Consider the following 14,528-nt stretch of genomic DNA (forward strand, 5'->3'; position numbering starts at 1 on the left):
GGGCGGGGCGGGGGCGGGGCCTTGCCACGAACGGCCGGGGTCCCCGCCAATCAGGCTTTCAGATCCTCCAATTGGCTACAGCCACTCAGCCTTATACTTCCATCTGACGCCCCTCCCTCTTTCGTCACGGTATGCGCCCAGCCCGTGTGCGCCTCCGCGCTGGAAGATAGTCCCTGCCGGGGCCCCGCGCCATTGGCCAACGGACACCTGGTGCGCTCACTCTCAAGCGCCGGGCTCCGCGGTCCCGCAGCCGCGTCCCGCGGGATCTTGGGGGAGGGCGGCGGCGGCCGGGCGTGCGGGCGGCTGAAGCGGAAGAATCCGCGGGCGGTGACGGGGCGGGGCGGGAGCGGGGCGGGGCCTTGAGGGGGCGGGGCGGGCGCGGGGCGGGGGGCGGAACATGTCTCCCGCCGCAGGAAGATGAGGCAGCGGCAGTGGCCGCGGGCGTAGCGGGCCGGACCGATCCCAGCGACGCGGCCCTCGGACGCCGCGGGCTCCGCGCACGCCGCCTCCGTCAGCGCTTCGGCCGCTCAGGACCCGCGGGGCGGACACGCGGGGAGCCAGGCCACGCGCCGCCGCCCACGCGCGCCCCTTGGGGCCGAGACGCCCCTTTGTCCGGGGGGGCCGTTCATGCCGCCGCCCCCCGCGCGCTGCGGGCCGGGCCGCGCCGAGCAGGTGAGCGCGCCGGGACCCTCCCCCGCTCGGTGCCCGGCGGGTCGGTCCTCCCTGCGCGGCTCCGGGACGCGGGGCGGGGGCGGGCCGGGCGGGGGGCGGCGCGGCCGGAGTCATTGTTCTCCAACTTTGCGCGCCGGAGGGGGCCGGCTACGTGGAGGGCGCGCTCGGGCCCGCGCGCCCCCGCCGGCCGGCACTTCGGGAAACTTTGAGGATCCGGGCGGGGGCGCGGGGGGCGCCGCCGGGCCGCCCAACTTCGCTGCGGGGCAGCGGCGCGGGGGCCGCGGGCGCCCCCTCCCCCGGGGGCCCGGCCGGCGCCGGAGTTTGGAGGGGAGCGAGCGAGGGAGAGGGAGCGTCCTTTTGTCTACGGGGAAGGTGCGCCGGGCGCCTGCGGGCTCCGGCCGGGGGTCGGGAGCCTGGCCGGGCCGGGGGACGCATCTGCTCCGCGTTACGCGGGCGCGGGCGGCGGCTTCGGGGCGAGCAGCGCGGTGGCGGTGGCTGCACCCCGAGCTTCAAAGGGCTCCCGGGCCGCGCCGCCCGCACCGGCTGCGGGGGGTGGGGTGGGGATTGGTTTCCCGGGCCTCCTCCCACCACCCCTCCCCCCCAAAGGAAGATTTTCCTTGCTTTTCTTTTCCCTAAGTGGCTTCACACACCTTCCTAGTCCGCTTCGAGTCCCCAAAAGTCGCTGTGACACCCCAGAACTCCCTCAGCTCCCCTAGAAAAGCCTGTTTTAGCCCCCCCCGGGTCTGCCTTAAAATCGGTTTCAGCTACCCCACAAAGAAGTGCGGTTTCATACTCCTCAAAAAAGTCAGTTTCACACGCCCTCCAAAAAAGAAAAAGCCTCGCGAGGGAGGGGGTGCCCTGGGGCATCCGTTTCACACCGTCTCCAGTTGGCAAACAAAGCGGGGGTTTCTCCGCTTCTGAAGTCGGGTCTCCCTCCGCTTCTGAAGTCGGGTCTCCCTCGACGTCGGAACCCCCTCTACCCCCACGGCCTCCATGGTTTCTGCTTGCCGCCTCTGCCCCCACCTGGAGCCCCGGGAAGAGAAGCTGTCGGACCGTGGGACGGAGAGGCTGTTCTCATCCCTCTTCTGGTGTGGGATGGGGCCTGGCAGGTGGATCTCCCTCCCCGTTCTAGAATGGAGCCCCCTGCGACCATGTGGGGGAAACCCTGGTCTTGGGATCCCCTCCCCCCCAGGGCCGGGAGGCAAGGGATGTTTTCAAAGTTGCTTAAAAATAATTCCCGGATACATCGTGACAATAACTCTATGGTGTTTTTTTTTTTTTTTCGGAGTTCAGTTGTTTTTTGTTGGGGGGGTGGAGGTTAAGGGTGGAGAGAAGCGTCGTGGGTGAGTCCCTGCGCGAGGTAGCCGTCCATTTAGTCGTGGACCGGGAAAGGGGCTTCGCTGTCTTACTTGTGGATTTCTTTCACTTTGAGTTTGGGGGTGACTGGGCCTTCAACGTGCTCTGACAGCTGCTGGGGTGGGGGTTCAGTAAATTTCCCTTGGGGCGGGGCCGGGGCCGCCCCTCCCCCTTCCCGAGGGCGGGGCCAGTGGGAAGCCTGGGGGTGGTTGGAAATGGGAGATGTGGCGGGGAGAGGGGCGGGTTCTGGCCGGGCTGGGAAGGGCCCACTCCGCCCCGCATCCAGTTTAAAATCTGCAACTTGATTCCCTGGTGGTCGCAGAGGGAGTTCAGGGAATCTGCTCCAAGCGCTACCCCCACCCGTTGTTCAAACTCCCTGAGAGCTCTGGGGAGGGGTCTCCAGGGGCCCAAATCCTTGAATCCTGGCCTCCCTGTCCCCACTCCCAGGGTTTGGAAGGGACTCGCCTGGGAAGACCCCGGCCCTCAGAGCTGTTAGAGGGGCTTCTGAACAGCTCCTCCACTCCCATCTGTCCCCTCAACCACAGTCACTCATCCTCTCCTCTGCCCTGGCTGCTGCACAGGGCTGTCTCCAGGCCTGAGGAGCCCACCCACCCCGGCCCTGACCCCTGGCCCCGGTTGCCGCTGGAGGATGAACCAGTCGCAGAGGATGGCGCCCGTGGGCACAGACAAGGAGCTCAGCGACCTCCTGGACTTCAGCATGGTGAGCCGGTCCGCCCTCTCTGAGCCTCCTCCCCTCGGCCCAGCCCTCCACACCCCTGTGCCCCCAGGATCTCAGAAAAGATGTGTCTGCCAAGACACCCTCAATATCTAGACCTCAAACTTGCTGGGCTGGATGGGCTGGCGCCCCCACGTCAGAGTACAGCGCCAGGGGCCCTCGTCAGCTTCCAGAAGCACCTGTCACCCGTCTGTTTGCCCAGGCACAGGACGGGCCCAGCCCACTGCTTTCCAGATGGGAAAACTGAGGCAGAGTGAGGGAGGGGCTGCCCAGAGCCTCCACTTCTCCCTTGAGAGGGTCAGCCATGAGGCCCCAGCTTGGCTCTGGGCACGTAGTAGCCTTGCTATCTGACTATAAAACGGTGTAATTGGGGTTATTCACTCCACCATGGTGCAAAAATGGGGGTGCTCAGTGCCGAGGTGACCCGTGCAGGACCTTCCTTGAGTAGGGAGAGGGTGTGGATGGTGGGGGTGTAATTCCCAATGGTTTACTTACACGGCAGCCAGATGGTGGTGTCTCCAGGAGCTGGAGGCGCAGGTGACAGGAGGAGACCCCAGGAGCGGTGGGCACTGACCTGTGGGCAAGGCTGGCCCAAAGGAAGCGCTCTCTGGACAGTAGCTTCTACTGCGTATTGGGGTGCGGTGGCGGTGGGGAGGTTCAGAGACAGTGCTGGCTTCCAGAGGTCTCAGCTCAGATCAGCCCTGAGAGTCTGGGAGCTGGAGCACCCCTCAGAGGACTAGGGACCTTGATTTGCCCATCTGTGCAGTAGGCCACCTGTCACAGGTGTCGGGGTGGTCAGTATTCCTGGCAAACCGAGGCACCGTATGTGGACTCCCTAAATTCTGCCTGCCCCTCCCCCAGCGAGCACCATTTTGGTGTGAAACGGGGCTGGGAAGAATGCTTTCGGTCTGAATTTAATCCTCCGCTGGTACAAGGTCCAGGCCACTGTCGAAAACAAAAGTCCCCAAACTGAAACAACATCAGCCGCCCTGCGGAAAAACAGCCCATGGGACAGAGTGGCCGAGGCTCCGGAAGGGCCACGCTGGTATTTTTAAGCCCGTTTTATTTTTGCCTCCTCAGCTGAGTAACCAGGGGCGCAGCTCCGTTGTTTTTTGTTAAACTGACAAGTCACAGACTATTGGGCCGGAACAGACCAGCTTTGGGGGTCAGGGGAGGGGGCGGAGGTTCAGACCTGGCCCCTTCACCCCTTCCACCCCAGAACACCAGTTCCTTGTCTACCTGAGCCTTCTGTCCGGAGGGTCTAGGCTCCTCCCCCACCGCTCAGAACCGACAACCCATTTCATGGATGAGGAAAGCCAGGCTGAGGGGGCAGGGTGCTTGGTGTCTGTCCTCTGCGTAGACCCAGACCTGGATTTTCCTTCACCCACCTCATTGTTGTGAGCAGAAAGGTCGGGACGAGTCGTGGGGTCCAGAGTCAGGTTCCCCCCACCAATCATGGCTCATGTCCCTTCCTCCCTGCATGGCTGCCCCCGAGAAACTGAGTTCGTGTGTTTTCTTAAAACAGCTTGTTTTTGACTAAAAAGATTTTTAAAGGGAAGCGCTTCCTGGGGGCCGGTCCGTGTCGGGTAAACGGGGCGGTTGTCACAAGAACCAGGGCAAAGGCTGCACCTGGCTGTTCACATCCCACCTGTGCCTCGGCCCTGAGCTTCCTTACTGGGATGGTGGTTGTGAGGGAGCCGTGGTCCCCGGGCCTGAGGATGGGCGAGGGGCTAGGGGAATACCAGGGGCAGGGGCCCTGCTCCTCTGAGCCCTGCACGTGCTCAGCATGCCCATGTGCTTTTGGGTTTCACAACATCCCACGCAGTCTAAGCCCCGAGTCCATTTCACAGGAGGGAACACGGAGGCTCCGAGAGGGTGCAGGGACCTGTCTGGGCCGATCACAAGGCCTGCGGCGCCCACAGGACACGGCCCAGTGCCCCTCCGGCAAGTGCCACGTCAGCGGCCAGCCCCTGGCAACTTAGAGGGCAAAACAGAAACGAAATTGAACCCCTGCTTCCAGGGGGAGTTTGGCCACTGACGCCCAAGCCTGCTCCTCCCCCAGCGAAGGCCACAGTGTCCCCAGTTGGAAAGGGTTCCATCTTGAGGATAGGACTCTGGGTTGAACGAGTACAGCCATGCGCCCCGAGGGGACGCAGACCCAGGGAGCCCGCGTCCAGCCTGGGCGCACACCTTCCTTGAGCCTCTGCACTTCCCCTGCTGGGTGAGCCTGGGGTCTCAGTTTCCCCTTCTGCAGAACAGGGTGTGGGGGCAGAACCCCGCTTCCTGGGTCCCTCCTGGGGCTTGTGCTGTTGCCCTTAGAGTCCTGCCCACAGACCCCATGCCTATACCGCCTAGATGGCCGGGGAGGGTTTGGGGGGCTGTCACCCCCTCCCCAGGGAGCCCTAAGCCCCAAGCCACTTGGAATCAGTTGGGCTCGGAACAGAATCTCTAAAACGCAGGCCCATGGGGCCGGGCAGACGTATTTTGTTTTTTCGGTGGTGAGAGGGTTTGTTGATGTTGGGTTTTCCCAGTTAATGCTGTTAAGCTGTTTAATCTTGAGGGACTTAGCACCGTGGGTTTGGGTGAGCGGGCGGGGCAGAAGGGGAATGATGATCGCACACCCTTCGCACGCCCAGGAGGCCCACGCAGTCATTTATGAAGGGTGCAGCCTCCGACTTCCCGCCTCTCTGAGCCTTGGTTTTCCCTTCCGATGGGCAGCCCAACACCAGCCGCTGGAGGCTGCGGGAAGGGCCACCTGGGCAGCCGCTGAGCGCAGAGCCCCACATGAGGGGCAGCCTGCTGCCCTCCCAGGGGCGTGGCCTGGCTGTCCTCCCGCCACGTCCCTGCTACGCGGGGTCATCACGGGGAGGTGGACGCCGAGCCTGTTGGGGAAGGTCGTCCATGGCGGGACGCGTCTCCCGATGCTCACAGACCCACCTGGGAGTGTGAAAGATCTCGGTTCTTTGAAGCTGAAGCTTAAAACTTTGTATCGTTTTTAAGAGCAGATAAGCTGCATCTAGTGTCTGAAGAGGTTGGTTATTTTACCCTGAGAGACAAACGCAGTGGGCAGTAAATGGGGAGTTTACAATTCTGCCGGTTACTGCTGCCGCCCCAGGCTCTGCGTGGCGGGGCGGCCCGGGCTGGTTCTCGGGAGAGCCTTTTCCCGCCTGGGCCGTCAGGTCCCCTGGTCCCGGGGGCCTCCCGGGGACCAGGACCCCAGCAGAGCTCTGCCACCCACCTCTTGTTTCTCCCCACAGATGTTCCCCCTGCCGGTGGCCAACGGGAAGAGCCGGCCCGCCTCCCTGGCCGGGGCCCAGTTTGGAAGCTCAGGTAGGGCCCCGCTTGGGGCTTCACGCTTGTGCAGAAGATAACCGTGTTGGAGGGCCAGCTGGGGCAACAGGACGGGGCACAGGCTTGTGGCTGGGCGCCGAGGGAGATGTTTTAGGGGCTGACCAGGCAGATTGGGGTTGAGGGGTCTGGACAGTGTGTCCTGGCCCACATGTGGGCCTGGGGTGGTGAGATGGTGAGCCTGAGGGAACCCAGAGGACCAGCTGCTGTCACGGTCACGTGACCTGCCTTGGGGGGTTGGTGGGAGTACCGGGGCTAGTGTGGCGTCACCGGCCATGCTGCATCCACAGCCTGGGCCTGGCCCAGTGTGGGGGCGTCTGTGTCACTCATTAGGGGCCGGTGTGAGGTGGGGCTTGAGTCTCCAGTGGGATTCTGGGTCTCCAGTCCCTGGGAGGAAACTGAGGCCCAGAAGGGGCATGACATGACATCCCAAATCTTGCCTAGCTCGGGCTGTTTTTATTCAGGTATGTATTAGGCACTTACTGTATACAAGATCCAGCACTGGGATGATCAACCAGCTTGGTTTGCTGGGGATATAGCAGGGTGGTTCTGGGATCTGGGACTCCTAGCATTGTAACTGCGGGCATCCCAGACAAACCTGGGTGAGTTGGTCCCCCTACCTGGCACTGAGCGTGGATGACACAGCCCGGGAGGGCGGACAGCACGGCCTCAAGGAATACCCGGCAGGGGTCAGGCAGCAGAGCAGTGCAGAGAGGAGCCACACAGCCAGGCACACCTATGGGGTGCAAAGGCCCTGGGGCAGAACTGTGCCTGGAGTGTTGGAGGAACAGGAGGAGGCCCACGTGGCTGGAGCAGAGTGAGCGAGAGGGAGGTGGGGAGGGCCTTGTGGGCTCTCACCATGCGAAGGTGGGAGCCCAGGAGGGCTGGGGGCAGAGAGGGAGTCAGCTCTGGTTGTGGGGAGCATTTGGGGACCCCCTTGAAAGGCTGGCGTTCTGCACGGGCTTCAGTGTTTTTCTGGGGTGTCAGGACTGGGCCGTGGCCTTCCAGATCTCTGGGCTCCAATGCGAAGGGCCTATCTGGGAGTCTTCTCCAGGTTCCATTGGGGTGTCCACCAGGCTTTTGAGGGTGGTTTGTGCTCACTCATCCTCCCACAAAGAAGGGACACTGTGTTGCTGTCCCCAACTGCCCTGCACTGGCCTTCCTCTCTGTCTGAGGAAGTGGCCACAGGGTGGCCAGAGTCCTCCCCGAACTGTGGAAATCCCCACGGGCCACCCTGCCCCCTCACCCCTGGAAACAGCCCTTAGGAGCCAGCGGTGTTGCTGCTTCCCTGCCTCAGGCAGAGGTCAGGCCCCAGGGGCTTCCTGGAGGAGGTGGCACCGGTGCATTCTCCCCTTCCCCTAGGTCTCTCCCTGGACTGTTTTACCTTGTCCAGTGCTCACTTGGGGCCGGTAGCCCCTAGGGAGGGTGACCCTCCAGGACACCCTACAGCTGGTCTGGCCTGGCCTGAGTGGGACCTTGTGAATTTTGGGCGGAGGGGAGAACATGACTTGTGGGATCCACTAGCATTTGGAAACTCTTGCCCCCTTGAGGCGACACTGCCCATTTTGAGGAGGGGATAGCTCAGTGGTAGAGCACGTGCTTAGCATGTGCAAGGTCCTGGGTTCAATCCCCAGCACCTCTTCTAAAGATAAAAGAAAGAAAATTATCTACCCCTAAAAAAAAAAAATAATACCAGCCTGCTCTGCAGGCCCATCCTGACCACTTTAGATGGGGAAGGTCTGGCCTTGCACCCCCTCCCCTGCATCTGGCTGAGATTTTTAGCCCAGGAGGGTCATGATATGGTTGGTCCAGCCCAGGGGCCTCCTGTTCTGGACGTGCAGCCAGGGATTGCCTTCCGCGGTTCAGTTCAGGTGGTTAATGCTGCCTGAGCCTGCAGTGAGAAGGGGCCCAGGCCCAGGAGCCGAGACCTGATCTGCAGGCCTAAGTTTTGTCACGTGGAAAACAGGCGTGTCCCATGCAGGGATGCGGCAAGTTTGGAGGTATGGAACTGCTTGGCAAACGGTGGCAGGGCCCGTCTCAGTGTCTGCCTTGAGCTCCTGGTCGGGGGTCCTGGCTCCAGACCCAGGAGCCATTGGAACTGAGGCCCCTTTTGGGGGCTTTCCCAGCTCTGAGCTGGTTTTCCTTCCCCTCCCTCCCTGGTGGAGCTGGACAGCCCGGGATGGGGGCTGGGGAGGTCGCCCCCTTCCTGGGCCTGTTCTCTCTCATCAGTCAGCTGGGGCACCCTCCAGACGGGCAGTGTCGCCTTCAGGGGTTGAGAGTTTCCGAGAGCTGGTGGGTTCCACTGGCCACCTCCTCCCCCGACCCCATGTGCATCCTGGCCTGGCGTTTGCTCTCTACTCCTGTAAGCCAGGTTGCTCCTTTCAGTGTCCTCCAGAAGGGCGCTCTGTGTTCGAAGCGCCGCAGCACAGGCCCCCGTGGAGGGCTCTCTGGAGGTCAGCGACAGCGGGGGGTGTGCGGTTTTGTCCTCAGGGTAAGTTCCTGACTAGAACTGCTGGCTGCGGGTGAGCGTCGGGACAGACGTGTCCCTCTGGGGTCCCAGCAGCCGTCTTTCCAACCTCCTCCCGCTTGATGGGTGAAGAGGAACATGGGGCCCGTGCATGTTAATAACAGGTGATTATCTTTTTAAAAGCTGATCAGCCTGATGAGTTCTTTCTTGATGAATTTCCCATTACTGTCTCAAGTACCCCCCCCTTCTTTGGATTTGATCAACTTTTTATTTTGCAATCAGGATACATTCACGGGAAGTTGCAAAGAAACACACTGGGGGGGGGGGTGTCCTGTGCCCCCAGCCTCAGCCTCCCCGTCTGTCAGGTCCTGCACGTCCTAGTATGATAGCAGATCGGGAAGCGGACCTTGGTATGATCCATGGAGTTTATTCGGGTATTTCGTTTCATTCATGAGTTTCACCTGTACACATGTGTTGTTAGGTCCGTGCAATTTTCTCCTGTGTGTAGTGCCATGAAGCCACTGCCACAGCCGAGGTGCAGAACTGTCCCAGCAGCCGCCACCTCCCACCGGCTGCCCCTTTGTGGTCACACCCACTTACCACCCACCACCCCTCAATCTTCTCCACGACTTTCTCACGTTGGGAGTGTTGTATAAATGGAACCGTGCAGCACGCAGCCTTCCAAGGTCGGCTTTTTCTGCTGAGCGCAGTTCCCTGAGATCCAGGCTGTTGGCTGTTGCTGCAGGTTGTTCTCCTCCTCGCTGCCTGAGGAGCTTTTTGACAGCAGCAGTGATGGCGCTTCCAGCAGCAGCTCCTGCCACCGTTTCTAGAGCAGCATGTGCCGGGCAGCAGACCTGGGCCATTGCTTCTGGCCCTCGGTCCTTACAGGGTGGTGACATAGGCACGATCGTCATCCCAACTGCACTTACGATGAAGCTGAAACTCACAGTCCACCAGCCGTCCTGGCCAGCCACGCGGTGCTGCCCACCGTGGTGGCCGGTGCTCCTGCCCTGTGCCCTGCTGCTGGCTTGTAAGGGCTGTTTATGCAGGAAGGGTGCTAGTCTTTTGTGATCTTCCATTGCAGCTCTTCCCCTAAATTTTCATTTATAAGTGCTGCTGACAATGGAGACTCTCCATTTGTCTTGGTGGTTTGTAGGTTTAATTTTATGTTATCAAGCCTTTCTGTTTGTGGTGTTCTAGACTCGGTGCTGTCTCTGAGAAGTCCGTGAGAGCTGGGTGACATAGTCCATTCTGCGGCGCAGACGGGATGGTCATGCACGCCCCTGCTCTCATCCCGTCAGGCTGAGGAGCACACAGGAGGATGTGCTGGAGGGCAGGGGAGCACGGTTTTGCAGCTCTCGGCAGAGCAGGGAAATGAAAAATAAGTGGCAGTGTAGGGGGCGGGGACCTCAACAGTGACGGGATGAAGGGTGAGCTTGCACAGCAGTTCCTGGCAAGGGGTGCTTGTCTGGAACACACCCCTTGGGCCCTGGGCCCAGGGACACTTCGAAAAGCCTGGGAAGGGGCCTGTAAGAGCTTCTGGGTGATTCTGAGGGCCACCTCCAGTTAGAAGCACTTACCCTTTAAAGGCTGTGCCCTGTAAATGGTCACACTCCTTTTATAAAAATTGACTGCACACTGGGCACAGTAAAAGCTTGTAACATAAAAAAAGAGGCCAAAATATAAACCACATTCTTTGAAAACAGTCCAGTAAAACTAGAAATAAAAGACCAAAAAAGTAGAAAGAAGTAAAAGGCCTAACCACTTGGAAATAACGAAATTCTTTTTTGTCCACCTCTTGGGTTAAAGAGGAAGTTAAGGCAGTCAAGAAGGATAGACAGGGATCCGCAATAATGTAAACACATTGAGATTACGAGGCGCAGGCAAAGCCGTGCTGGGGGCAGAATCGTAGCCTGGCGGCCTCCTCCTCAGAGCAGATGCAGCGGAGAGAAAGGGAGCGAGCGTCCAAGTCAGGCAGTTCTAAACCGACGGAGTAATAAGTTCAAGAAACCCTTTCTTGGTTTGATATGCTTCAGAGCGTTTCCTAAATTGCCATTTAGCCACGAGTTTTTGTCCTCTTTGTCTGTTACTGCCCCAGTCCTACTGCCTCGCGGCAGTTACTGTAGTTTTGCGGTGTTTTTATAGTGTGACCTTAGTTGTTGTTTTTCAGGTCCCCCTGTGTTTTCCCACATGTTGATTCTTTTCCGTGATCTTTGGAGTAATTATGTCATTTCTCCTCCCACATCCCTCCAAAAAAAAAAAAAAAAACAACCAAAACCATTGGGATTTTGATGTTTTTATGTTAAACTTACAGATAAATTGAAAAAGAACTGTTTGTCTTTATAGTGCTGTGTTTTCCCACGTGAGTGCCTGGTGTCTCCTCCCTGTAAGCTTTGGCCCTTAGTACTAAGTTCTTAATAGAAATCTTGGAAACTGACGTCTGCGGCTGTTGGCCGCTTTGTGGGGCGTCCTCCTCCCTTGACCTGGCCATGCACTTCGCAGGGGAGCGCTCCGCCTGGGTGTCCGGGGCTCTCCTCGCTGGGGCTCGGGGGTCTTTCCCAGCATAGTCTCCACCTGGCTGCCCCCTGCATCTCTTGGATTGTTTTCATTTTGCCCTTGGCTTGGTTTTCCAGAGAAGCTGCCCCCAGGCAGCCAGCCCCGATCCTGGTGCAGACGCCGCGGCCCCTTCACGTCGGCCAGCGTACTGCTTGGCTTGTTGTCGGCCGGGCCGAGCCTCATACTGGCTGTTGATTCGAGATACATCTCTGACTGTCTGTGTTTATCACACTCAGGGCGTTCCTGTTGGTCCTGCACGGCCATCCACGCGGGCGGTTGGCATCACCGTGGTGCGTTTTGGGCCGCTCAGAGCGGCCTCTGGTTTCCCCCTTCACCCTGTCCTGACCTTGTCCGCTAATGGTTGTTCTCGTTGCGGACGTTCCCTGCATTTCAGGTCTGGTCCACATCCTTGAGCTGCCAGACCAGATCTGCCAGCATCAGTTTTGCGCCTTGCCTGCGTCCCTGTCCCTGCGTCGTGCGGGGTCGTCGTGCGGGGTCGAGGCTTCCTGCCAGGTTCTCAGGAGCAGCCCCCCGGCAGGCGGGACCCCTGCCGTGCGCCCCCCCTGTGCTGGGGGGGCTGCCACCACCCTGCTGGCTTCTGACGCTTTCCCCTGTGCCTTGTTTCTCGGGTGGCGGTTGGCCTTTTGAAAGTTTGTCCACTCCTCTTCTCAGTTCTAGCATTTTCTTAGGGGAAAAGTGCCCATCTCAGGCACATGTAAAAATGCCTGCTGTCGCGTTCTTTACTAACGTGTAAGATGCCCTGTCCTTGTTTTGTTGGGAGATTGAATCCACGTCAGTCCTGAACCTACTTAACCTTTTTGTTCCTTTGTCCGGGGCACTTTACCTGTTTATTGACTGTTCGCCAAGGATCTGCTTCATTGTCAAATGGTATTTATCAGCTGACTGCTTTTCCCTTCCTTCACTGCTTCTATTTTAATTCCTTCCTTCTTAAGTGTTTTTTCCTTTGACTTTTGAGTAGAAGTCCTGTCGTTTACCTCTGTTCTCTTGCTCAGTAACCGGCGTTGAGGGTTACAGGTCCCCTCTGAGGACCGCTCTGGCCACGTCCCGTTGGCTTCAGTAACGCGGACTGTAGTGATTTCTTAATGGAGGGTGTTTCCGCTCTCCCTGAAACGTGTGGACCCTTCTGTCTTTCCTGCTGAGGGCTGGTGGGACGCTTTGATGTGGAGCTGTGAGATGTTCGTCTCCTGCTGACCACGTTTAGACTTTTAATTTGTCCGACATCAAGGACCAAGAACGGTATGAGTTCCCCCATCACCACCCCTGTTGGCCTCTGTGTTATTCGGGGCAGGGGATGTTCTCTGTGGGTGCAGCCCATTGTCAGCAAAGCCACACCTCTTTTCCAGAGGAAGCTTGCCTCTGGAAGCCAGGCTTGTCTGTGACTGTCACGCCCTGCTTCCTCTGTGTCACTTGGTAGATCTTTGTGCATCTGCTTGTGTTCCTGAGTCCAGAACCGTTTTGCCGAGTAGGTGCTGAGTTTTCAAGGTTAAGTCTGCGTCTGTGTTACATTTTCAGCCTCTTTTTCTCCATTCTTTTCAGCTTTCCAGTCTGTATACTTCCCCCTTGCAGTCGTGTCTGGTGTGTTTTCTTGCACTGGGTTTGGAAGGTCTGTGCCGGTTTGCAGCTCTGCTGGCGGTCAGTCTAATGGTTTTAGAGAACGTGCTCTTTTGGCCCCAGAGATGAAACCAGGTCTTCTGTCCCGCAGGAAAGCGGCCTCCCACCCCTCCTGGTCTTCTGTCCCGCAGGAAAGCGGCCTCCCGCGCCCTCCTGGTCTTCTGTCCCGCAGGAAAGCGGCCTCCCGCCCCCTCCTGTTGGGTGTAAATACATTGCCACTTTTTAAAAACTTTGTCTTTGTTTGTCTCCTGCTGGGAAACACACATGTGCTATTGTGTTGATTCTGCCACTATTTGAGGAGGCTCAGTCTCTTCACCTGTAAAATGGGGACAGCAGCTATTCAGGGAATTCATTGGGACGAAATCCCACGAAGTGCCCGGAGTAGCACGGCACCTGCGGGCTCCGGTTCCTGCTATTGGGGGGATGGCGTCTTTAATTCCACTTAATGAAATTGAACCAGCAGGCCAGATGTGCTTACCCGCCCCACACCCATCACATTCTCCTGACTCGCATGGTCTGTGCTGGATTCTGCCCTCCCATCCAGAACGCCACCTCTGAGGATGTTTTCCAGCTAAGGGGACACTGGTGATGGGACCTTTGCACCTGCCTCTCCCATGAGCCGCAGTGGGTGGGGGACAAAATTCCGGGGTCCCCACTTACCACCCCCAAGTCGTGCCCTTCCAGGCTGTGCCGTCGTCTGCGCTCAGCGTCCCGGGAGCACACGTGTTCCCCCCAGCCTCCTTCGTGTCCCCGGTGGGCAGTGTCTCCAACTCTGGGCGGGGGCACCAGCAGACCCGCCCTCCGTGTGAGTGCCTCTTCTGCAGCATCACCGGGCTTCACTGATGCTGCTTTTTACATCTCTTGTGAATTTGCTGCAAAACTTTTCTTAGTTTTTCCCGATTTCTCTCTTCCTGAAGCCGCCTCTTTCTTCAGTCCCAGAGAACCCCCAAGTTCTGCAGTCTCCTTAAGGTTGCGGGGCGGGGGCCTTAGATGGGCCACAGTTCTCCGGGGTAAGCCCTAGGTCTGTGAGCGTGGTCTGTTCTGTGCTCGTTTCTTGCAGAGAGGTCCCAGGTGGGACCCTGAGCTCATATTTGGCAGTGGGGTGGGGGCAGGATCATCCCGTCTCTGCCCTTGAACGCTGCATGGGTCCCCCTAGAGACTGAAGCCGGAAGGGGTCTTTCTGCTGTGGCTTTGGTCACAAATCTGAAGCTCACAGGTGGGGACAGTTTCTGCAGCTGGGGGACCCTGCTTCTCTGTGAATTGCTATGTATTTGCGGGACCCCCACCAGAGGGGCCAGCTCTTCCCAGCAGGGAAGCCCCAAGGGTTGGGGGTTCAGGAGGGCTTGGGTTGGAGCAGAGCCCCTGGTTTGGGGGATCCTCTGCTCTTAGAAATGGTGAGGCCCACTTGAGGAAGGGCTGCGCCCCCTCACACTGGTGTCTTCCTGGCCCCTCATGGGACCCCAGGTGCCGCCGGGCAGTGGAGGGAGACCTGCCGGCCGGGGCTCCGGGGCCAGCCGGGCGTTGCTGGCGTTGCTCTGGATGCCGCCGGGGCGGCGCTGCTGCCTGTAGCGCTGCTGTCCTCGTTACTTTAGTCTTACTTTGGGGCCACTGTCCCATACAGCAGCCACTAGCCTCATGCGGTTTCCCAGACGTGCGTGAGTTGCAGCCTCCTCAAAGTGGCTGTTGGTCCCACCAGTGGCTCAGGCCACATTTCAGGTGGTGACTGTGTGTGACCACACGTGACCACAGGAGGATGGTGCT

General features: G+C 59.3%; 1 protein-coding gene across 1 annotated transcript in view; it reads left to right on the forward strand.

Moving 5' to 3' along the window:
- Window positions 1–387: 387 nt before the first annotated feature.
- TCF3 (transcription factor 3) overlaps window positions 388–14,528 on the forward strand; it is a 34,041-nt gene continuing 19,900 nt past the window's right edge. Inside the window, 3 exon segments of the mRNA XM_032466080.1 lie at window positions 388–672; window positions 2,610–2,749; window positions 6,022–6,094. Of these exon segments, the coding sequence (XP_032321971.1) occupies window positions 2,678–2,749; window positions 6,022–6,094 (145 nt within the window). The 5' untranslated portion in view covers window positions 388–672; window positions 2,610–2,677.

This window comes from Camelus ferus, chromosome 22 (assembly GCF_009834535.1).
Source record: "Camelus ferus isolate YT-003-E chromosome 22, BCGSAC_Cfer_1.0, whole genome shotgun sequence".
Taxonomy (NCBI): Eukaryota; Metazoa; Chordata; class Mammalia; order Artiodactyla; family Camelidae; genus Camelus; species Camelus ferus.